The 23,864-nt window shown below is 40.9% G+C and overlaps 2 protein-coding genes and 1 long non-coding RNA gene across 3 annotated transcripts in view; 1 reads left to right on the top strand and 2 right to left on the bottom strand.

The window, feature by feature from the left end:
- LOC115359032 (uncharacterized) overlaps positions 1-23,864 on the bottom strand; it is a 396,103-nt gene that overhangs the window by 367,506 nt on the left and 4,733 nt on the right. The window lies entirely within an intron of this gene.
- On the top strand, positions 9,346-12,343 carry prok2 (prokineticin 2). Its single transcript, XM_030051238.1, has 3 exons — positions 9,346-9,441; positions 11,507-11,632; positions 12,068-12,343. The coding sequence occupies exons 1-3, from the start codon at positions 9,370-9,372 to the stop codon at positions 12,191-12,193; spliced, it is 324 nt and encodes a 107-aa protein (XP_029907098.1). The 5' UTR covers positions 9,346-9,369; the 3' UTR covers positions 12,194-12,343.
- gpr27 (G protein-coupled receptor 27) lies at positions 17,495-20,208 on the bottom strand. Its single transcript, XM_030051235.1, has one exon. It carries the CDS (start codon positions 19,774-19,776, stop codon positions 18,661-18,663), a length of 1,116 nt encoding a protein of 371 aa, XP_029907095.1. The 5' UTR covers positions 19,777-20,208; the 3' UTR covers positions 17,495-18,660.

The raw sequence follows: 23,864 nt of genomic DNA, 5'->3' as shown, positions 1-23,864 counted from the left end.
GGACTAATCCACCATGACAACCCACTTACTCAGGCCCTCACATGACCTGATCCATGTGATGGAGTGTCAGGGCCAGGAGCCATCGGAGCTTCCCATGTCGCACTGCGTTAGGATCACACAGCAGCGCTCAGAAACACAGCATTTATCCACCAGTGTAAGCGGCTCTTGTGTATACACCAGTGGTTCCCAAACCAGTCCTCAAGGCCCCCCACCTATTTTTCTTCCAGCTCTACTCTTGCACACCTGACCCAATTAAGGTTCCATGCACCCTCATGCATGCCCTGTTCAGGTAGATCTGTTTCAACCAATCAGCATGAAGCCTTTAAATGGATCAGGTGTGAAAGAGAAGAGCTGAAATATAAACCTGCAGGGCAGCAGGTCCTTGAGGACTGGGTTGGGAACCACTGGTATACACCATGCTGGGTTTGTCTATAAAAAAGGCAACAGCCCCAGCCTCCTCAGTGAGGTAAACAAGCCTTGAACAACATGCATGACAATTCCAAATGCAAACAGTGCACACTGGATTAAAGTCAGCAAGTTTTATCTGAAGCCTAGAGCCACCTCCCAGGGGTGTGTCATTTCACCAGTGCAACCTTGTTCACCTTTTACAATAAATAAATAAATATCCATTTTTAATGCTCTCATTTTCTACCTGATATTACAACCTACAGGATGTTCATGAAAGCTTTTACATTTGCTGCTCCAACCACCCAGTGGTTTTGGTAGGAAAAATCCTGTGGTGCCCAGAATTGATGTGTTTTATTTTTATGTCAGCAGCAACAATAGTTTGTTTTGAGCAGCCGGAAGAAGAATTTGTAGACTGCAAAGCTGCATAGACAAAGAGACGTGCACCACATACAGAAACTCAAATTTAATCAACAGAAAAAGTAACAAAAAAAGATGTCGCAGTATGAGACGCACCATTTCATGCCATTGTACTGTAAGGTTTTCTGGTGTTACAGCTGTCTCTGGTGTCATTATGTGGCATGATAAGCATTTTCTCTCCTCCTTTATGTTTGATCTCAAAGCCATTGATGACGTGCACATATTGCACAAGCCAGCTCATGAAAAAGGTGGGAAGTCAAATGTCAAATGTGAAATATGTCAAAGTGAAAACAGTCAAAACAAGAGAGGTCTTTACAAATCTTATAAATCCATTATAATTTTGTTATCCTGTTTATCCTGTATCCTGTTTCCATCAATTGCACGTCTGTCCCTCCTCTGTTGCTGTTGCTCTCCCTGATGTTTCTTCCTGTTTTTTCTCACAGTTAAAGTTTTTTTTTTCTTTTAAGGGAGCTGTTCCCCATCCAATGTCAGGGTCTAAGGAGGATGTTGTATTGCTGTCCAGCCCCTTGAGGCAAATTTGTAATTTGTTATATTGGACCATACAAATAAAACTGACTTGACTTAACTTGAATGCCAAAACTGGTGGTTCGAGGTTTTTCAGTCATGTTTTTCAGGGTGTGTCCACTTAAAGAACTACTCCAGCATTTTAGAATTGGACCAATTATTGTTTTGTAACAACAGAGCAAAACGTCTTTACTTGCCTTTTCTGGGTATCTTTAAACCCTGTGGCTTTTCACTGCACAGAGCAAATATGAACATGCTCAGTCTATTAATGTGACAGTGACACGTCCCTTAACTACTACTTTGAAAGCATACCATTCAGCAAAATAATTCATAAAATAAATTAAATAGGAATAAAAATAAAAATAAAAATAAAAATAAACAGTAATGAATCCCTGTTTTATAAAAACTGGCTGCCAAGAGCAAATATGAGCATGCAGTTGCACATTAAGCAATGACAGTGATGTGTCAGTAAACTGGTACTTTGAAAGCATAGTATAGCACAATAAATTCATTAACTAAATGAAAAAGGAATTAAAAAAAAATAAAATAAAATAAAAAAAAAAAACAGTAGGCCAATGAATCCCAGTCTTATAAAAACTGCCAGTGTGGGTCTGGGTTGTCTGATGCTGCAGCCTGGCAACTTGTAGTCTCTGAGTGACACACTCGCAGCCAAGTTTTAACATTATAGGGCTCAGGATTCAAGGATATGAGAGCAGGTCTGTGCTGCCTGATGAACGCCAGCTGCTGCTTCAATAGCAACTGGTGTTGGAGCTGCTTCCATCTGGGTTCTTTTATTTATGAATTTGAAGAGTGATGATTGCTTAAGTTTACACATACTGGCGATATCGCATTGTTAGGCTGGCTAGTCGGGTGTTTTGGCTTTGGTGCACTGCCCGGGGCACAGAGGTCAGAGGGGCAATACCTGTCCAATTGGGCTATTGTGCACAAGGTTTGCACACCCTATCATGAAAACACACTCAGTCACATAAGAGGATGTTTTCATCAGTCTAATAGGTTTGCAAACTGTCAATCTGTCAGCCAGCAGATCACATAAGTATGTTTTTCTTTTTTCTATTTTTAGAAGTAGGGGAGTACTGCTCTCTTGTGCACTACCCCCCTGATTATAGGCAATAAGCCTTATTCTAAAACAGAAAATGAGAATGTGTAACAGTTCCAAGGGTAAATGCTTACCTGATTTTAATGATACGTCTGAACCTGTCAGGTTTAGGAATCTGTTTTCAGGTTTGGTAACATAAAATTATATTTTATAAAATTACTTTCAGTGGGGGAAGATCTCTATTTACATGAGAAAATTAGAAAAGCGATAATCTGATTGTAGTTTCACATACTCATTACTGCGCTAAGGACATTTTCTACAGAATAAAGATTATCCTATGATCTTTGATTCATTCAGGCATGGTTTGATGCGCTAAAGGCGAAGTACTAAATCTTAATAAACTATCAAAAAAAGTAACATAAAATGAAATCAAGATTAAAAAATAAACAAATAACAGCATCTCTTTGGAAGTTACTTCATGAATAATGATGAAACACTGCTGAATGACTCATCCAAAGGTCCATCCATTACATTGAGGGAACATAAAAGCCAGGTGTCATTTTAACGACAGGGTATGAAGTCATTTATAGACGATACAGATGCACACTCTCATAGAAAGAATGGAATTTGCCAACATGGCCATTAGATTAACATGCAGGCAGTCGGTGTGAATAGAGGCTGGCCCTTACATCAAGGCTTTGTGCAAGGAAAGCAAGAAAGGAAGGATAAGAGGTGAGTAGCTATGACCTTGAGAAGCAATGCAAGACGAGTGTTTGTGTTTTCTCTCATTAATGTGGTGGAAGGCGAGTGACATGTATGAAAAAAGGTGCAATTTATAAATGCTATTTCATGAAAAACATCAGTGCACATTTTTGAGTGTGAGTGGCCCCAGCTGGACTGATATGACACTCTTGACACTCTTGTCTGAAAAAGATAACCCCGGTGTAACAGTGCAGCTCTGCCTGCACATGTGGAGATTATGGTTACATCCTGAGCTGGGGATCAAACTTTACTACAATGCACTGTTTTGATCTTGATTCAAACTTTCACGGTTTCAGGTCCCATGTGAAAAATGTCATATTTCGAAAACTGACTAACATCGTACTTCACAACCTCGAGTGATTCAAAACACGTTTTCAACGCTGACATTGTGCAACTGTTCTTATGTCCTTCAGTTTCGTACATCCAGTTCTCAGCTATGACAAAAATACACAAGGATAGAAATCATATTTAGAAAAATGCTGCTTGAAAGACGAGCACGGAGGTAGTAAGGAAAGGCATGTTGGCATTTACTCACAGATTGTGAATCAGCAGGATGGGGCCACTTGAGGAGGAACGGGATTTAGAAAAGGGATTTATACCCTGTAATGATGAATACATCACTGGGGCTTATCATCCACGCCCTTGTCTTGTTCTTATGATGTTGTTCTTCTTCTTCCACATCGCTGCCTTTGAAGCACACCTCATAATGCACCATAGGTGTTGGTACACTGATGCAAACAGCATAGCTAACATTTTAGGTGGAAATGTACTGACATAGCACTCGATACATGAGTCTCGTGGGGGGCACGGTGATCTAAAAAGCCTTCATGCATGCTCCACTCTGATGCCATGCCATGCCCTTCTCTCTCTGTGCATTTTGCAGCTCTTTGTTCTCCCTTCTACAGTTTTTCCCCCACAGCAATTAGACTGCTAAATCAGAACTTGTGAACATGGAACTGTTTCTATTTGCACTTTATTCATATTAATTATTCTTTTTTAGCCTCACAGTTTTTAGCTTATTCATTATTGTTCTTTTTTTATTTATTGCATTTATTTATATTGATATACTGCACTGAAGCATATTTTCCAACTGGTAGCATGTGCAAAACATTATTTTGTTTTTATGTGGAGCATAAAATGACAAATAAAGGAAGTCTCAAATCTAGCAGTTCCATAATCCCTTCCTTGGGACGGTCCCAGCAGGTGGGGGTCCAGCAATACCCGGGTTTGGGTTTTGTGCAAACTTACACAAAAGGGTCACATCACGGAGCCAAAGAGGCGTCAGACTATGTGAGAGTAAGGGACGCTGGCATGTTGTTATGGTGCATAATGAGAGAGGAAGCCTGCTGCGAAGCTGGCACGCCAACAGCAGTGACATTATGTCACCCGAGGGACTCATCCTCTGATCACATGTTCAAGCTAAAAGAGTCTAATGTTCACAACAAGCCATAATCTAGTGGCATGTGTCTCTCTCACATGTTTATGCATGTAAAGCAAATGAGATTGGAGATGCCTGAGAGCAACAGAATCAGAGCAGGAACCCCCACCCTTCCCCATCCACTGGCCATACAGTCAAACATGCCTTCAGACTGCACATTTCCAGTTGTAAGCTATAGCCACTGTGCTGCAGCAAGCCAGCCGCCCAAGGAATCGCCTTTTGTCATGGATGCAAGCGCCACTTCTTGCCTCTCCCCTCATCGGATCAAACCCATTTGTCTAAATGCACACAGCCAACTGTGGTCCTGCGAGTCAATAATTGCTGCTGACACTCTGAGGAGCTGTGGACGTCGAGCCTGTCTGTCAGGCTGCCAAACACCGCCGTCTTGATGCTTCCTTCTGCCATCTTGTGCCCCTGCCAGTTCTGGACCAAAGAGTGTAGGACCAGGATGACAACAGATACTGCAAAAACTCTCCGTCTACATCTTAACTCCCTTTGTCACATTCAGTCCTATTCATAATCTTGCCTCTCTTAAAGCAAGTGTCACTGGAACGATATTATCCGCTCGCTTCCGGTGATAATCAACTTGTCTCCAGGTTTTTCTTGAATCAAGTGTGATGTTCCTCATGCTAGCGCCTTATTCTGCCTTGTTTCAAAATATTTTAACTCCGAATGTGAGACTAAATAACTTGTTTGTTTGGACATTTTTGCAGGGGACAGTCTACTTTGCACCCTTTTCAGTATAAGAGTGACTGAAATGCACGGGCTCTGATCCCTGCAATCTCACTACGAGCCAGAAGACTACACTCGAGTGTTGTCATTCACTAATTCACTGAATAAATCATAAGGCCTTGACAGTTTCTATGTGCAGAGGAGGAATTTCAGGCCTCACAGCATACCAGGTAAATAGAAAGCCACGGCAGCACAATATGTTTGGGAGCAGCAGCTGTGGTGTAAAAAAAAACCTACCACTTTGGCCAGGTAGTAGTGGTTCCTCTCCACACTTTTCTCATCCAATATCTTCTCTAAAATAACTCAAACTCAGACTTTCTACAATTCATACATGAGGAAACAGAATCGGTTATTGTCTGTTGTCTCCTCACATACAATCAGGCGCGGATATCAGGGTGCAGTGGCCTTGGAGCACACACACACACACACACACACACACACCTCTAAGTTTGCTTCTTTGCAGGTGGAAAAGTACTGACTGAGCTCATTATTTTATGAAACAAAGAATACAATGTTTTCATTCAGCAGGTAAAACTTCCTGTTCAATGTATGCCCGTTCAAAGTCTGACTCACAGCAAACTCTGAATGAAAAACATAATGATGTCTATGAGTGACACTCTTAATTAAAAATAATAATAAAAAAAACTTAATAAATGATTACATGCATATTGCGAGTATTATCTGAATAACTATGTAGATCAGTAAAAATATTTCCCACATGGTATATAGAATTTAAGTGAAGTAATTAGGAAAGGAGAAAATGAGTAAATAGTACATGCTTTTCAATATTTAATAAGATCGAACAACTTTGCACTTGCTACATTGAGATTTCTTAGCCTTGACGATCATATATTTTTGGCGCAACACCTTCATCAGTCTGTGTGAAATATGTCAAATAGGCAAATAACATTTTTTCTTTCTCCTGAGGAACTGTAAAAAAACACTTGCTGCATTAAACTTTTACGTTAGCCATCAGTTTTAAGTAAGGCAGAGAAACCCGATCTGACTTCAGTGACATGCAGCCTCACTGCACAATATCACTAACCTGGCTGATGGATCCATTTTGTTAGACTTTCTTTTCTCAGCCCCTTAGCTCTTGTCCTTTGTTTGCTGGCTCCTTTGATTTAACTTTGCTCTTTTCTCTCATACCAGTCATCCCTACACACACAGCGTTGCGATAAAAGACAGCAAAACGAAAATGATCATCTAAAAAATAAAGACGGCGAAAGCATTCTGCAGCGGCTGATGCAGTGCTGCTTTGATGGTTCCCTACATCTGCCTTTTCCACAAATGTTCAGTGTTTGTTTTTAAAGCATTAATGTCCAGGTGATGTCTCATGCAGGCCGTTGGGGCTGTGCTGCGCTGTCTTGCCAAGGCTGAAATATCTGTAATGATGAGGAAGCAAAAATCCTTCATGAGAGCTGTACCCTGGAGACTACACATGCCAAGTCATTTAAGCTTTTGGCACTCTGTCAGCCTTGGAGACACATTCAGTGGTCAAAACATGACACCCTACAGGTGCATCTCAAAAAATTAGAATATCACGACAAAACTTCATTTTTTCCATAATTTAATTCAAAAAGTGAAACTATATGTTCTAGATTCATCACACATAAAGTGAAATATTTCAAGCCTTTTTTGTTGTTTTAATTTTTGATGATCATGGCTTGATTACAGTTCATGAAAATCAAAAATCCAGTGTCGCAAAATATTAAAATATTACATAAAACCAATCAAAAAAATTTATTTATAATACAGAAATGTCGACCCTCTGAAAAGCATGTTCATTTATGCACTCAATACTTGATTGGGGCTCCTCTTGCATGAATTACTGCATCACTGCAGCGCAGCATGGAGACGAGGTCATGAGGTGTGATAGAGGCCCAGGCGGCTCTGATAGCGGTTTTAAGCTCATCTGGACTGGACCAGTTCAGTCTCCCTCCCTCAAGGAACTTCTAGAAGATTTGAGGTTAAACAAGCAATCAAGCAGGGTTGTTCCTGTTCCAGTTTATTATTTATTTTAGCTGTGGAATTGTTGGTTGTGGTTTCATTAAAAAAAAAAAAAAAAAAAAAAATAGCACTGACATAGAGCCTTTAAATGTGTGTGGAAATCATCCGTACATAACCAAGTTTGCAGATGATTCTGCCGTCTTAGTCGAGAGCTCAGAACAGATCTCTGTGCTAATCAAGAAGATACATAAGGTTTCTCAAGCTTTAGGTGCCATTAATGACCGTCCTCTGATAGATTTGTATTAGATCCCAGTTAAAAAGGTAGTGAAATACTTGGGAGTGGTTATAACAGACTTCATATGCAGTCCAGATGGGCTGAAGGCCACTATCAGAGCAGCCTATGCTTCCATCACACCTCAGCAGGCTGATCGCCTCCATTGATGTAGTCATTCATGCAAGAGGAGCCCCGACCAAGTGCTGAGTGCATAAATGAACATATAGGTCAATATTTCTGAATTATAAATCATTTTTTGATTGGTCTTATGTAATATTCTAATATTTTGAGATACTGGATCATAAAAAATGCTTGAAATTTTTCTCTTTATGTGTGATGAATCACGAATATATGAAAGTTTCACTTTTTGAAATAAATTTCACGAAAAAAAAAAAGAATTTTTCCTTGAAATTCAATTTTTTTTTTTAGATGGTCCTGTAGGTAGTTTTAAATTCAGCCCTCAAGAAAACTGGTGGAAAAGAAACACACTTGTAACTGCATTACTTACATGGATCAGTACTCAAAATTGAAATGAAATGGGACAATTATGGGTTATTATTATTTCTACTGAGATACTGACCCCTCGCTTGCAAAGTACCGGCTTGGATTCTTGTCTCCATGTGTGACTCAGTCGTCAGTGTCACTCTGTTGTGGCAAGGCTTGACGAAGACTATTTTAGCCCACAGAGTTGAGCAGACATGTCAGCCGGTCACACATGATGCCATTGTTCTGAAATGTGTCGACATCAGACAGCACTAGATGGTTTCTTTGGTAGAGCAACAGAATACTGAAGTTTCCACAAGTTGCACTGTCAATCCACACAAACATTTTTAATGCTTATTTTCCTGTGTCAGGTTTTTGAGCTTCTACTACTTCTCTTGTTTTACATTTTGACCTTATTCAAGACAAAACATTTACATCATAAAATCACTCTAGTTCCAGTACAACTGTGTTTGTCTGAAAAGTTTTACAGTGACTCCTTTTACTTCTCAGACATCATGCACATTAAAACGCAGGTACTTTTTAGAAATAACCAACAGTTAAAATCATATTTCAGGCAGTTTCCTATCTAGTCTAATGTGGTTTTGATCTAAATAAAAACTGCTGTATTTGAGATACAACTGTGGACTGAAAGGGTTTGGAACAATTGGGTAAAACCAAATCTATCTATCTATCTATCTATCTATCTATCTATCTATCTATTCGCAAGTTTTGTAGTGCAGTGGATTCTGAATTTTGTGTCTGAGGCCTTGAGAAGCTTTCATTGCAAACACTCCAACAGTGGGTTTGAAAAGCTGTATTCAGGCCCGTGGCCTTGGAAAAATGAAAAGGTGAGAAAGAGAGAGGAAAAAAAAGACGGAAACATGACATGATGGCATACTGAATATTTCCACACTGATCGACACCAGCTTTAGCAAACATGACTGAATGGAGCCCAGTCTTTGTTTCAGCACTAAGGATATTCAAATTCAGCATGTATAACAATATGATAATGTGGCATCACTTGCCCAGGGAGGAAAAGAGCACCGCAAAGAAAGGCAGGGACGTTGTTGTTGTGGAGTTTACCTTGGGCTTTTTTTTCCTTTTTTTTTTTTTTTTCTTTCCCCCTCTGATGCAATGTTGGTGTCAGTGAGTCACTGAGATTTTGAATGGCGGGCTGGGTTTATAAACCTCTGCCAGCCCTCAGCACATGAGTTTGAAGGCCACTCAAGTCTTTTACGTATGCATACACAGCAAAGTCTGGCAGGCAGAGCATCCCAAGTCATCACCCTGGAGGACACAAGAGCAAGAGGACAGCTCTTCATCATGAAGTCCATCTTCTCACTGCTCTTCTGGCTATTGCTGGTGTCCCGTGGATCTTCAGCGGTAATCACAGGGGTAAGTGCAGGCAAACGGGTTGGATAGCTCAGAGGAAAAATGGTATCATGGGAATCTGAAGATAAGCACATATGTACTTGGCAAAAACAAACAAACAAACAAACAAAAATGTTGCCTGGATTGATCCATTTTTCCTACTACTACCACTACTACTACTAAAAATAAAAATAATGATAATGATGATGATGATGATGATGATGATGAAACATCCTTTACAACTTCTTACTGTCTTGGTCTTATGCCATGAACTCCAAATGATGATTGATTTTTTTTTTTTTTTTTTTTTTAATTAGACTACAAAAATACATTTTTAAAAAAATTGACTGCAAATGTGTCAATATCAAACTAATATTTACATTTGCTATTGAAAGCAGTGGCAAAAATCATAGAGCCATTATTTGTGCAGGAGTTTGTAAGTCTCTTTCTTGCTGAGAAACACACATCAGCAGACTGGCTCGACGACAGCACTGTTGCGATGCGTACATACCTTTATTATATTGTAGTGTCCTTGTCATAGCCAACGTATGCTTTGATTTTACCTCACAGTAACATTTATCAGTCTATAGTGAACTGCAGGGTACGCACAGGGAATTGGCAGAATTCTGTCTTCACATTGTTGCAGATTTTATTATGCTTTGAAAGCTGGTGTAGGAGGTGAAAAAAAAAATCTGCTCTGAAAATGTATCTAAAAATAATACAGAGTATAGAGAATGTAGAATTACAAGTGCTTGATATTTCAGTGATGTATACTCAAATGATTTTTAATCCAGCTCAGGATATGAATTATTTTCCTCACATAATTAGGGACCTTTAGCATTTGAATGATTAGACCGAGAGCAATTAAGTTGAAAGATATAATTCACTTACATGGATGACTGATGGAAGGTTCAGCCTATCTTTGCAGTGTTTTCAGTCACATATTAGATGACAATGATTTAAGCAGCAAACTTATTCCTCGAGTGATTTTCTGATCCATTTCAAAAGCTGATTTCACACGTTTAAATCTCTGCCTTGGGTGGAACCTGCTAAATAAACAGCGTAACACCGTCACATTAGTCCTCTCACACCGTGTTGCTCATGTGAATTGAGAGACCTGCATGCAGCAATAAAGCAGAGAGTGATTTTCATCCAAGACTGTCACATGAAATCACTTCTGTCCCTCCTCATCCTGTTGCCTTCATTTCATCCAAAGTGAGAGGCATCACTCAAACCACTCGGCTTCTCATCCTGACACTCAACATGATAAATTATCATCAGTGCAACAGTGCTTTTCCTAAGATATGCATTACAACTGTTTTCATGTATTGGAGGAAAAGATGGGTTAAGAGCCGCATCATATCGTCAAAAATGATTTATTCAGTGGTGCCGCTGTGACAGAAAAACATCCTTTAAAGTATCTAGACTTCAAATCCTATATAAGCTTTGACAATCATTGAATCAACAGCCAAGCCAATCAGACAATCATACAAATAGCCAATGAGAAGTGAGGAGACCAAACCTTAAAGATGTACTACATAACCTAGTCACCTTCTCTTGTCAGTATAATTATTATTACACAGTAAACATTGCTGGGTTTTATCTCATTAAATGGGAGGTGGAATTTGTTTAAATTCAAGTTAATTAAAATGATTACCAAGATCTCATCAATTTTTAGATGTCGCAGCATAGTTAGCAACCATTACCGTGGCAAGGTCAAAGTTGTGTATTAAATTGCGACCATTATTATATGATCAGTTCAGTCTGAAACCTGAAAATTTAAGCTGCCTCATTAACACACTAACACCAATAATCATATAATTGCTCCACTAACAGGTAGTTATCACATCAATGGTAAGCAACTTCTCTACATTAAATGGGAATTTATTGCACTAACAAGACACTATTAACTGTGCAAATTGTTATTATGCTAATTATGTTATAATGTTAATGGGGTATTATTGCATGTCTGTAAAGATAAACATTACTCCTTGTGCTTGAATAAATTATGACTATCATTCATTATACAGTTTGTGTCCCTTTGTGTGTGTGTTTGTGTGTGTGTGTGTGTGTGTGTGTGTGTGGCCAGGCCTGTGAGAAGGACTCTCAGTGTGGAGGCGGGATGTGTTGTGCAGTCAGTCTGTGGATCCGGAGTCTGCGTATGTGCACACCCATGGGACAGGAAGGAGAGGACTGCCATCCGATGAGCCACAAGGTGAGATCTACCTACAGCAGTGAGACTAATGCATGTCCTATGTCTTATTTATGAATTATGACACATGTAGACTTGTCATTAATTTTTGTCCACAGTGGTGGTGATGGTGATAGACGCAGTGTGGTTAGAGGGAAAGGATTTTCTGTCATTGTGTGACTTGATAAGCGGGCCAGGGTTTGAGTCAAGCACCAGAATACATTAGACTGTCAGTGGAATACCGTTTTCCCTTGTGATTTTTTTTCCCCCCAATGTGTGTGATCATTTTCAAAACACCTTAACTCTTCTCTGCAAGTGCATTTGTGCAGCCAGGAAAACAACGTTCAGTGTCTATGTGTCTGCACATTTCACCATGTTACCTTTCCCCTGTGTTCCTTGCATCTGAGAAAAAAATATATATATCTCATCCTCAGTCTCTTTCTGTCTCTGTGCATCTAGATACCCTTTTTTGGAAAAAGACTACATCATACTTGTCCTTGTTTACCCAACCTGGCGTGCATCAACATAGAGGAGGGGAGATTCAAATGTCTCTCACCATACAAGTATCAAGAGAACTACCTCTGAAGATCAGGCCCTCATTCGGGCTTATTTTTTATTATTTATTTTTGTTTTATTTGAAGAGAAATTGTTAATATTGCACTTTTTTTATTTGTTCAAGAAAAAACCCTTGAACTCAGATTGTGATGGCCCCCTTAAATTTCCCCTTGAGTAGCTGCAAAGCCAGAAAAAATATTCTTTCACTACCTTATGTAAGTGACAATGTCACGAACACAATATGTTTCTACAGGCTGCAATGCTTCACTGAAGCTATAGCACATCTAAACTGAGTGAAATATTCAAACCCAAGATGCCATTTTCAATGGCTGACCATTACATTGAAAGAAAAAGAAAAAATCGATGTCTTGTGCATCAACATATTCAACATGACATATTTGGTATCCATGGAAACCTTTGGATCTTGACTATTTCATTTCAGTGAAATTTCTGTGGGTTTGGTGGTGTGACATGCGTTTGAAATAATGGAATCACCAGTGGGGCTAGCAGGGTTGAAGAGGTTAAATTAATCTGTATTTCCAAATCCATCACTGGTCTTCTTGTTTGCTTTGGGATTGAGAACCAATAAAGTGTTGGCGCCAGCCGGGGGCTTTGCCTGGCCTGGGCATTTGGGCTTAAGTCATGAATACTTTTTTTCCCCCAGACCCAAAACTTTTCGTTCTCCCCTTCCCTGCACGCTGCCACATCTGGCCTCAGACAGGCTACAGTCACAACTGCCCCCCACCCCCCAACTAGTGAGTGACGTGCAAAGTTGACAGGAAGAGACAGGACATGCCACAGACAGCAAGACAATGGATATATATGAATATATAAAAGTTTTCCTCAAATACAGAAAAGCGGTGCTCTCTGGGGAGCCTCGGCAGCTGGACGGCCCTGCTGAGCCAGCCAAACCAGGCTGTGACAGGTTACTGTGTGACAGGGGCAGTTTAGCTGGTGGTGCCACTGCTAGTTTAGTTCAGGAATAACATTAGAATCAGATGACCAGAGATCTGGGGAGGAGAGGAGAGGAGAGGAGAGGAGAGGAGAGGTCAGGCCCGGTCAACAGCCCTGGTGCCCGCTGGTGGCAGACTGCCCTGCTGCTATTAGGTTTATTAAAGAAAATATTGCAATGTTGCTATACAGCCCTGCTCATTTTATTTATAGTCAGTCACTACATATACAAAAAGTGTGATAATCTGTCATTTTATTTTTTATTCTAAACAAACTGACTAGGGATGTAATGCAGGGTGAACCCATCCAAATACTGTTGGTCCACCTTTATGGCCAGACTTTCTGATTAAAGATTAAAGTTATTATGTCACAGTATTATCAAGCATTATCAACCTGATGTAAGTTATTGCAACCCAGTCTCACATGGAAACGTGTAATAGCTATGTTGATCCACATCACAAAACACATTTGTTTCACAATACTGGCTCTAAAACTGCAAGATGTCTACTTTTCTTTGGGCCTGTGTCCGGCCACTTTCGTTAGCTTTGACAGCTCCTATCATTGGTGAATGAGTTCCTTTTAGACACCAAAACCACTTGGCTATGGTTAGAGAAAAAGTCATGGTTAAGGTTAGGGAATGTTAGCTAGCTAATGTTAAAAATGAACACACTATGGTACTGCACCTCCATACGACTGTGTACTTTCCAAGCCTCGGTGAGGAAAAACGTGAACCTGACACAGTTTCTTCTGCTGGACGAAAGTAGATACCGTATTTCTCCAGTTAATCGCCCGGCCGCAAATAGCCGCCTGGTTCTTATAAACGCCTGGGGTCTGCACCCATTTTGCGTATTAAACGCCCACCCGAATAACTGCCGGGGCGATTATTTGCATTATATTGAGGTAACCCAAAATAAGGCTATTCACCTTATTTTTGCAGAAGTAAACAGTTAGCCACACAATAACTGTGCGGCACTTCCGTTTTCTGTCAAAATAAGAGAGCTAGCTAATGTTAGAAAAAAGGGTGTACCGTAATCTCAAATCGACCGATTGTAAATATGTTGGACAGTAACTGTCATCACAATAATGGCCTGGTGCAGGTCTGTGCAAAAATAAATACAGGCCTGCAGCGAATAGCCGCCTGGTTCTTTTAAACGCCTGGGGTCCAAGTTGATTTTGCATATTAAACGCCCGGGCGATTAATTGGGGAAATACGGTATTAGACATTACTGATGTGAGACTGGGTTGCAAATTGTGAGGAAAAGGTTTTTTACAGGGAAGCATAAATAAATCAGTGGTATCCTGCCAGTGATCACCGAGTGGAGGTCACACAGGAAGTAAATCCAGTGCAACAATCTGCCCACTTTTCTGTCAAATTCAAGGATGACATTTGTGCTCATGTTAATATGTGCAAGTGCAATGCTGCAGCAGCTACATTGTCTCTATTTTAACGTGCACAATTTTGCCACTTTACAAACGTGAATGTTTATTTATCTTAATATACTGAATGTTTATTTATATCAATTTATTCATATGCTTTTGTTCTACTTGATTTGAGTTATTACACTGTAAAATAGATATTTTGAATTTTGTGAAATGCAAACACCTCAGTGAGTGATAAACCAAAGAGCACAAAAAGATTAGCTAATTAATTTATTTTTATGTGGCTGAATGGACTTGTGTGAATTTTCATTCATTTCTGAAATTAGATATTACATTTCAATATTTTATTTTTGGGTGCAATCAAAATAAAATACACAACAGTGTCTTCATATGCAGTCCTTCTGAGTCTCACTTTATATCTGATGATAAGACTAATCAAAAAAATTCTACAGGTTATTGAGTTTGGATTTTCTACAGTATTCTGCCTTTCAGTCTGCATGGGGGCAGCAAATCTGCCGTACAGACTTTTGGTGAAGAGAGCTTTCAGCTGCCCCCTAGGGAAATATGAAGGGAAATGCATATGTTTCTGTAATTTCACTGAAAATATAATCACATTGTGTGAGTTGTTGGGTTATAGTGCATTGAGTTTCATAATCCAGCAACAACCAATAATGGTGACAGTAGCCAAAAGCACAAAGCGATTTGGTTTCCAACAGGCCGATCAGCCATTTCAAAGATAAATAGATAACATTGGGGATGAAACAAGAAAAAAAACTTCATTGCTGTTAAAAGACAAAGGATAAGGGCCTTTCCTACATTCACCTTGGCAATGAGTGAGCTTTTTTATGCTAAGGAAGCAGTTCAGACAGCTATGAAATTCATCACTGTCAGGCTGTGAATCACAGCATTTGTTAAAGGCTCACAGCTATAATTAGATTTGTCCAATGTGTAACGCAGTGACTCACTTTAATCTTATACTTTAATAGTGGATATTGGTATTTTCTGGCTCTAGACTTGAGAGCATTCAAATGGCCTAAAATCCTCAATGGAGTGATGTGTGATGAGGCAATGCCCCACATACTGGAACTCAACAAACTGGAATACAAAAGGCACAAATTCACTGTTGACAGCTGGAGGCAGCTACAAAAGAGACGGTTTGCCACTCAACTTGAAGTCTTGAAAGCTTGAGCCCCACATGTAGAGATTCTGAGATAGTCACGCAGCTGTCACCCAATAATCTTGTCGTTTTATAGCAGGCACAGTTAAATGACATTATTGGCTATAATATTTATGTATGACACAACATGAAGTTTATCTGATAAGTCATTCTGAATAGCTATGCTTCAGCGGGGGCACCCTGGCCGCTCACCAGCATGTGATATGAATCAAGGTAAAGTCCTCAACGCAACAGCCTGGGTTTGAATCTGGCTCATGGCCTTGGCTGCCTGTCATCCCCTCTCTCTCCCCCGTCCTTAATGTCTCTCTCCACTGCCACTATCACATAAAGCAGAAATGCCAAACAAATAATCTTTAAAAAAAAAAAAAAATGTCTCTTAGAAAAACGTTGTGAAGACAAAAGGGCATCAATGTGGCCTTGTAGTTCGAGAGACTGAAAAGGTCAACAACACAGCCAGCAGAACAGGCAAAAACAGCACAAAACAGTCATTCACCAGCGTTGCAACAGAGCCTGCATGCCTTTAAGGCAACACGTTGTACCAAAAATACCTGACCTGCATTTCTGTTGCATGAGAGCACGTGCAGGTGGAGTTTCTGCGGCCGGGGAGCCACAGCGATTACACTGCGAGGCCTGAACACGCTGGGAGCAGCGCACAGCCAGCTGCCAGGAACAAGCAGGCGCATGGGGATGCTAATGGTTATGGATGCACCGAGGGCAGAGATGGTGTGCAGGAGCTAAGTGCTGCACGGTGGATCAGAGTGTCTGAGGTCAGAGCTCAGAAACACCTCACTGAAACACAGTGATTACGCTGTTTACTGAACAAACTGCTCGGCCTTTAACGCGTTCGCTTTTGTGAAGTCAAGTCCAGTGTCAATGAGCACATCAGCAGTTAGCTCAATCAATAGTCTGCTACCGGCAAAAGGAGAGGTGAGAGCACTGAGGTTTGAGGTACTGCTGGTTCTTTAACAGCTGCTCTACTGAGACCTGAGCAAAGGGGAGCAGGACAGTGAATATTAGTCATGTTTAAAGGGACGTTCCACCCTACAACACTTTTACGCTGCTTTAAAAAAACAACTTTTGACAATGTAGCTTGCATTTTTTGGACTCATTGTGTTGTTTTGCATATGGATAACTGGCCAAGATGCAACATTATATTAAGGTATTTCCAGCACAGCAACACTGGTGTTTAATTTTTATCTATCTAAACTATGTTCGGTTTTGATCTCAATCAAAGATCAAGGGCTTCTCACCATTGCAGACCAATGTTCAGTGATCAGAGAGAAATTCATCGTAGAACGAGGAGAGATGCCAATATCTCCACTGACAGAGGACTCAACAGACCAGAATGCAATGCAATTCTCACTTTTTCTCAAATGCAAAACCTCTTGCTCCACTATTGTTATTACACTCTTCACCTCCACATATAAACCACAGCTGAATGCAACACGTTCATGCCTGTTTTCTGGGGTTGTTGAAAGTCATTCTGTGTAACATAAGAACTCACTATGTTAAGGAGAAATAGGCAAAGCAGGTTAACAAGAAATGGATACACCATAAACGCAACAGTTCATCACAAAATACCTCCAGGAATACATTGAACATCACATGAAAGAGATCTAAAAGTGTGAGTATATTTTAGGGTGGATTTTTCCTTTTAAGACCCATTAGATGTATGAAACCTCAGTAGTCTCACCCCATTCATAGTTAAAGTCCCAAGCTCAACAATTTGAAGCTTGAGGGCAAAACCACATCAAGCAATCACATCTTGTTAAAAACAGATGATAGAGCCCAAACAACTTATCATCCATTTCTTATTTATTTGCTCATTAACAATGCAAACATCTCTTCAAAGCACCAAGTCATCACCATCTTCCAGAGTCCCAGAGTCCATGGCCATAGAAAAAAATGATATTTGTATATCTTACAAGGAATAGGTGGGGACCCATCTCTCATCAACACAATTTATCCATGAAGAATATGAATTTGCAAAGGACTTTTAAAGTGAGTTTTAACACCTTGGTCACAGAAAGAATTCTAAGAGTTTATGAAATATACAACATATCTGGTTAAAAAAAAAAGAAGAGGAAAGGGAAACAGAGCTTTACAGTATTTACAAACATGTTGTACACTGTCTTCACTAAAAAATATACTGAGGTCTTTATGCTCTTGTGATATCCAAATGATCAATAAACAGGAAAAAACACAAACTGATTATGTGCGTTAAAGAAGCTAGACACAAAGCAACAGAGAAATGGATCCTAACCATTCTGCTGACCATATGCTTCATAGTTTTGAGACAGTTCATTTATTTTCAGCCATCAGTCTGCAACAGACAAACACCTCCAAATACTGAAGAAAAAAAAATACATTTCATATATATACCTCAGTATATGTTTAGTTAGAAATATATTTCAAAATATACAAAAAATGGCCACTTTGTACATGTGGATGACATTCATTCAAAATGTAGCTGGAGTGGCCAAAATTTCCACTGCTATACTGTGTGATGTCAACAGGGCACAGAAGGAAAAGTGTCCAAAAATAGTGACACATACTTAAAAATATCCTTCACTATATTTGGAATGAAAGTCATCTACCTGCAGTGATATAGTGGTAAAGCAAAAAGGTGGGTTGACTATGACTTCCAAGTGTATCATAAGGCAAACAACCACCAATATAAACAGAGATCAATGATACTTCCATAAAATTATGTTTTTGTCCCCATGAAAGGCTCTATCGTCTTAACTTCAACCAATTTGATACCACGAACAAAGATGCAAACCATCAACACACCATAAAAAGATTTGTGTCCGCCTAAAAAAGGTGGGTAAACTCTATTCCACCATTTTAAAAAAAGTAGCTAGGCTGAACTGTGCCCTTCACTGTTCCTTTCTGTCTTTACGCATAAATACATTTTGGGGCCCAAACTGTAGCCTACATTCTGCAGCAACATGAAATGCATCTTTGGCAGCATTGGGCACAGGAGCGTTCAGATGACACAGTATGGCTCCATGGGTGTCTGTGTGCCGAGGCAGCAGGGCAGACAGGCTCTGAGGCGCATCCGGAGCTCCTTGTTGAATAGGAAGCTGATGATGGGGTTTGCGCCTGCCTGGGCGAAGCTCAACCACACCGCCGCGGTCAGGTAGAGCTGCGGCACCGGAGCGCCACGCACAAATATCCTCAGGTAGCAGGCGCTTATGTAAGGAGCCCAAAGGATGAGGAATGACAGTGTGATCATGTAGTACATCTTCCCGATCCGTTTCTCCATCTTAAACTCATCCAGGACAAGCAGCCTCCTGTTCCCGGGGTGAGACGCTTGCCTGATGCCCACCAGCGTCGGCGGGGTGGGACCGCGGCCGAAGCCGGCGATCCAATTGGCGGCTGCCTGCCCGGTGGCTCCGGGACCGTGGAAGGTCCAGTTCTGGCTGATGGCCGGCACCAGCTGGGCCGGCTTCATCTTTCGGTGATCATACACGAAGCACAGCATCTTCACGTAGACCACATGAGTCGTGCCGACGATGACGACCAGCATCAGCATGAAGCCCAGGGTGTCGTTCGCTTTCACGTAGCGGTGCTCGAAAATGCACTGCTCCTCCTCTCGGATGAACTTGTAGGTGCCCACGTCGAAAACCGGAGGAAACGCCATGGCCACGGAGAGAGTCCACACCATGCAGATCACCGCCACGCACGTGCACAGAGTCATCCGCTTGGAGTAGAACCGGTGATGGGCGATCGCCATGTACCGGGTGACGCTGACGCAGAAGAGCAGGAAGGCGACGTGGAAGCAGAAGAGCACCGACATGAAGGCGACGATCTTGCAGCTCAGCGGGCTGTGCGGCCAGGCAGACCCATGGCTGATGGACGCCATCACGAAGGGGAAGCACACGGCGGAGCGGACCACGTCTGCCAGGCAGAGATCCAGCAGGAAATAGTAGGGAGCCTTGTGCAGCGAGCTGTCCTTCAGCAGCAGCAGCGACAGTGACGCGTTGCCCACCAGGCTGATGCCCATGATCAGACCCAGGGAGGCCAGCTTGACCGCAGAGGCCGTGGACGCGTAGTTCTGTAGGGACGGGTTGCTCTCCCCAAACTCACTTGTGTTTGCCATCTATACAGCCAAGCTATTGTGTATTCCCACATCAATTCACCGCCTTCACCACTCGGTAGTATCCCGTCAATATTGAATGAAAAATCAGCAAATAAAATCAACACGACCCAGAAGAATTCAGTATTCCACTCAAAAGCACCCGTTCAGTATCGGTTCACATCCATCCGATATGGTACGGTGCCCACCAATTAAAAAATCATTTAATATTTCTTCTTTTCTTCATATCCTTCTTCTCACAAGTGTCATATAAAAAGCATCCCTGTCTGCGATCCCCCTCTCTGTTGACTGGAAGCAGTCTGTTTTTGTAAATAAACCATCTCGGTACAGGCATCCGTTCAGGAGACGAGCGGTTCAGAAAACACATATCTCAATTTCCACCGATGGCGGAGGTCTCCCGTTCGTCTGAGGGGATAAAAATACAGACTAAACCAATGCTGGTCGGACGCATGGCGCATTACGCATCCAGTCTGGCGACAACTCTTGCTTACAATTGACAAAGGAAAACACGCTTGTAAACGCCATATAAGCTGAGAGCGGGGATGTCCTGGGAGGTGGGAGCGCTTGGATCGCTTCAGAAATCACAGAGCATCGTCTATGCGACGCACGTCCGCTTGCATGAAATAAGCAGGCCTGGGATCAGTCAGTAGTCCGATCTGCCGGTCCCTGTGTCTATTGCAATCTATGGGGCCATGGGAAGTCTGTCTGGTCTCCGTGCGCCGTGGGGATGCAAATGTTGGGAGTTTCTGCTCCTTCCTTGTCACGCTGTCACAGGCTGCTGCTGACTGGCTCAACATTAAAGGCGCAGGGTTGTTTATATCCTCTAGCGGTAATAACACTGCTTTGATGAGGTTCATTGACCAGGATGCTATAATACATATGGTGTGAAGAAGACTATTTCAGAAACATGCTTTACACATATCACAGGAAAATATACATCCCTATAGGAATATTAAAGCAATATTATAGTGATAACATAGTATACACACTCTACAAACAGATGTCAATTGTTACACATAATGATACAGTTTATACAGGGCTTCTAACATATCTTGTGTTGAAAAGTAACACACTGAAGACATAAATATGCATAAGCTTTTTATTTTCTATGAAAGAGATCTACAGTTTTCCCTGGTGTATACAGAAACAACACATTGTGATTCACAGGTCGACAAGAAACCACAGTATTTTTTTCTTACATGTATTATTTCACAATGGCAACAAATTCAGAGTGGACTGAGAATTCTGATCAAGTTTTTTTTTTTTTTTTGGAGCTGCTCATGCTTAGGTAAAAAACCTAAGCATGAAGTCATTAGTTTTGTAGCCTTTGATAAATAAAGAGCGGGAAAGTCATAGTCAGATTTAGATAAACCCTTGTAGAGATAGTCCCTGCACTGTGGCAATGTTTCAATGTAAAAAAAAAAAAAAAAGGTATCGGGAGGACACACACACACACACACACACACACACACACACACACACACAGGCTCACTATAGTGCAAACCTGCCTCATGGGAATTTATTTATGGAAAACAAAACAACAACAACAAAAAAGAAACAGAGTTCACAAAAACGAACACGTACCCATGGGTATACTTTTCTTGCTCATGGGCCACACTGACACTTCAACACTATAGTCCATGTGGAGCATTTTACATAGAAAAGATAAGGTTCATTCGAAGCCACTTTTGTTTAGTGTTGGAATATAAAAACTTTGCCACAAAAAATAAAGACAAGAATGATTGGATGTCAGAAGCATTGTATGGCCCGATAATCCAAGGGCACAGTTTATGAATCCAAGAGCTCGGTTTGTAAACTGTCCAGATTCCTGAAGCAAGAGTACAGATTCACTTTGTTTTTGTCTGTGTAGACCCCAAGGGGGGGCTTTGTATAGAAAATAGATTATGCACCTACAGAATTACAGGTGCATTGGAGAAAAGGTCCATTATTGGGAGACCAGAGAGCCCCTATACACCGTCGACTTACTGGCAAAAAAATACTTTAAGTCTTAGATCTGACTTTCTTAATGATGATAATGCATTACTCCAGTACATACACACAAAATGTGTGCACTTCTTGGCACAGGGCTGATGCTAAATTATCAGAGGACATGTTTAAGTCTGCTTTTCTTGCAAACCTATTTATGTTTGCAGGAAGAAGTTTGTTATAGATAAAACAATGGTGGCACGGAGGCGTAAGAGAAGTGCCCTGCTGTGCAAGCGGCCCATAACGCCTATGGCAACGCCCCTGGCCAGATAAGCACAATAACCAGCAGTCAAAATTCACATTAATTTCCCTGTTCATTTCATTTTTCTCAGGTTAGTGACATCTGAAAATGCAGGCATTCTATAGCCTAATATCTTGAAGTGAGGAGTTTCAGGGTGACTTAAAGTCCTTGAACTTGATGCTGCAGATATTTCACATGAGATTATTTTCTTATTAAATATTCGAAAAGCCTGGCTGAGCATATACAAATCCCTGTCACAGCTATACATAGTTTATAAATGGCAAAGAGACAAAGCCATTTGTATCTTTAACTGTGAAGAGGCCTCCTGTGACTACTGACATCGCACTGAATGCATATTGATTCATTATCACACATAATGTCCATAACCCTGAAAACAACCGTGGCGTTAAAAGAGCTCTTTGAAGGATATGATGTTAAACCAAGACAAAACTTTGTAAAACTTTGCACTCCAATCTGTCATGCATTGCTCTGCTATGACAAAGAAATGCCAGAAACAAACACTGCTTTCCTGCCAAAATAACTGTGAATCACATAAAATGCTAAAAATGTCATAGGATGCAGGTCCCTCGATGATGTGAATCTTGCTTTTAGCAGAAGTGGCCTAAAGTTGCCATCATGTGACAATGCACAAGACTACACCAGCTGCTGCAATTCATCAGCGCCCCCTGCAGGCAGTTCCGTGGAGCCTCACACATGACACATATCTTGCAACATAAAAGCAAACTTGCAATTATTGTGGCGACAAATACAATGTGCATGTTTAGTTTTTCCAAACCGCCATTCCGTCGTTACTGCTGGCCTACATAATGCCAGAATAAACTGTCTGATTTGCTAAACATAGCCACAGACAGTTTATTCTGTTTTGGTAGGTTCACATGCAACCGTCGGTTTTGTGGTAGGCTATTTATAAACACGTAATCTCTGCCAGAGGAGTTTTCTATTCAGACGGAGCTTACCTCAGTTTGCAAAGTACTTTCACTAAAGAGCTGCAGATTGTTGCTACCAAAGATGGTGGGTTTAAAAGATGACTCACTCAGCAAAAAAAAAAAAAACAAAAAAAAAAACAGCCCACCTCCTGATCTGCACAACTGGGCGCTGCACATGTTGCAAACATGTACGACTCTATTTATTTATTTGATTTAGCAGGGCCTCTGCAGTTAATATTCTGGTAAACATCACCACACCAGACCTGGTACTGTTACCCTCTATAGGCTTTGCATTGAGTGATACACTGTATATACAATGTATCAGTTCATGTGTGTTCTGTGTTCCATTCTAATGATACAATGTATCCGTCCATGCAAAGTCAATATATAGAGAGAGAACAACCACGGCCATTGACTGCTGTAAGACTGAAGAAGTGCAGTACCACCTAGTCTCATCACTGAGAAGTGCAACAGACAAAGCAGGTCTGTGCCCAGAGATCACTGGGGACAAAATATTTAATGATGTCTACTTTGCTATTTTCAACTATTTGGAGGACTTATGAATAATCTCCTTGCCACAAATTGATACCAATACCTTGATGGACAATTTAAGGGCTTGCCCACTTTTAAATAAACTTTAGTTGACTGATCTGGAGAACCACTGAGAACCACTGCACTACGTCACCGAATAAAGCTGATTTTAAAAATGGATTGAAAATGGCAGCTTCAGTAAAATCTTTGGTAAACTTTTGAGTTCCAGCGACCAAGCAACATATAGACGAGGTGGGTGAGACTGTGGTCACAGACGTTTAAAGGAATTCGTCAGACATTTGAATTTGGCACAACCCGGGAAATCTTCAAACTCTGCCCCAAATCGGATGCAGAGTGAAACCTCTTTCCTTTCGCCCCCTCTCTGG

The sequence above is a fragment of the Myripristis murdjan genome, chromosome 5, assembly GCF_902150065.1.
Source record: "Myripristis murdjan chromosome 5, fMyrMur1.1, whole genome shotgun sequence".
In the NCBI taxonomy this organism is placed as follows: Eukaryota; Metazoa; Chordata; class Actinopteri; order Holocentriformes; family Holocentridae; genus Myripristis; species Myripristis murdjan.
The sequence above is the reverse complement of the archived record's forward strand: the minus strand, read 5'-3'. Positions and strand labels throughout refer to the sequence as shown.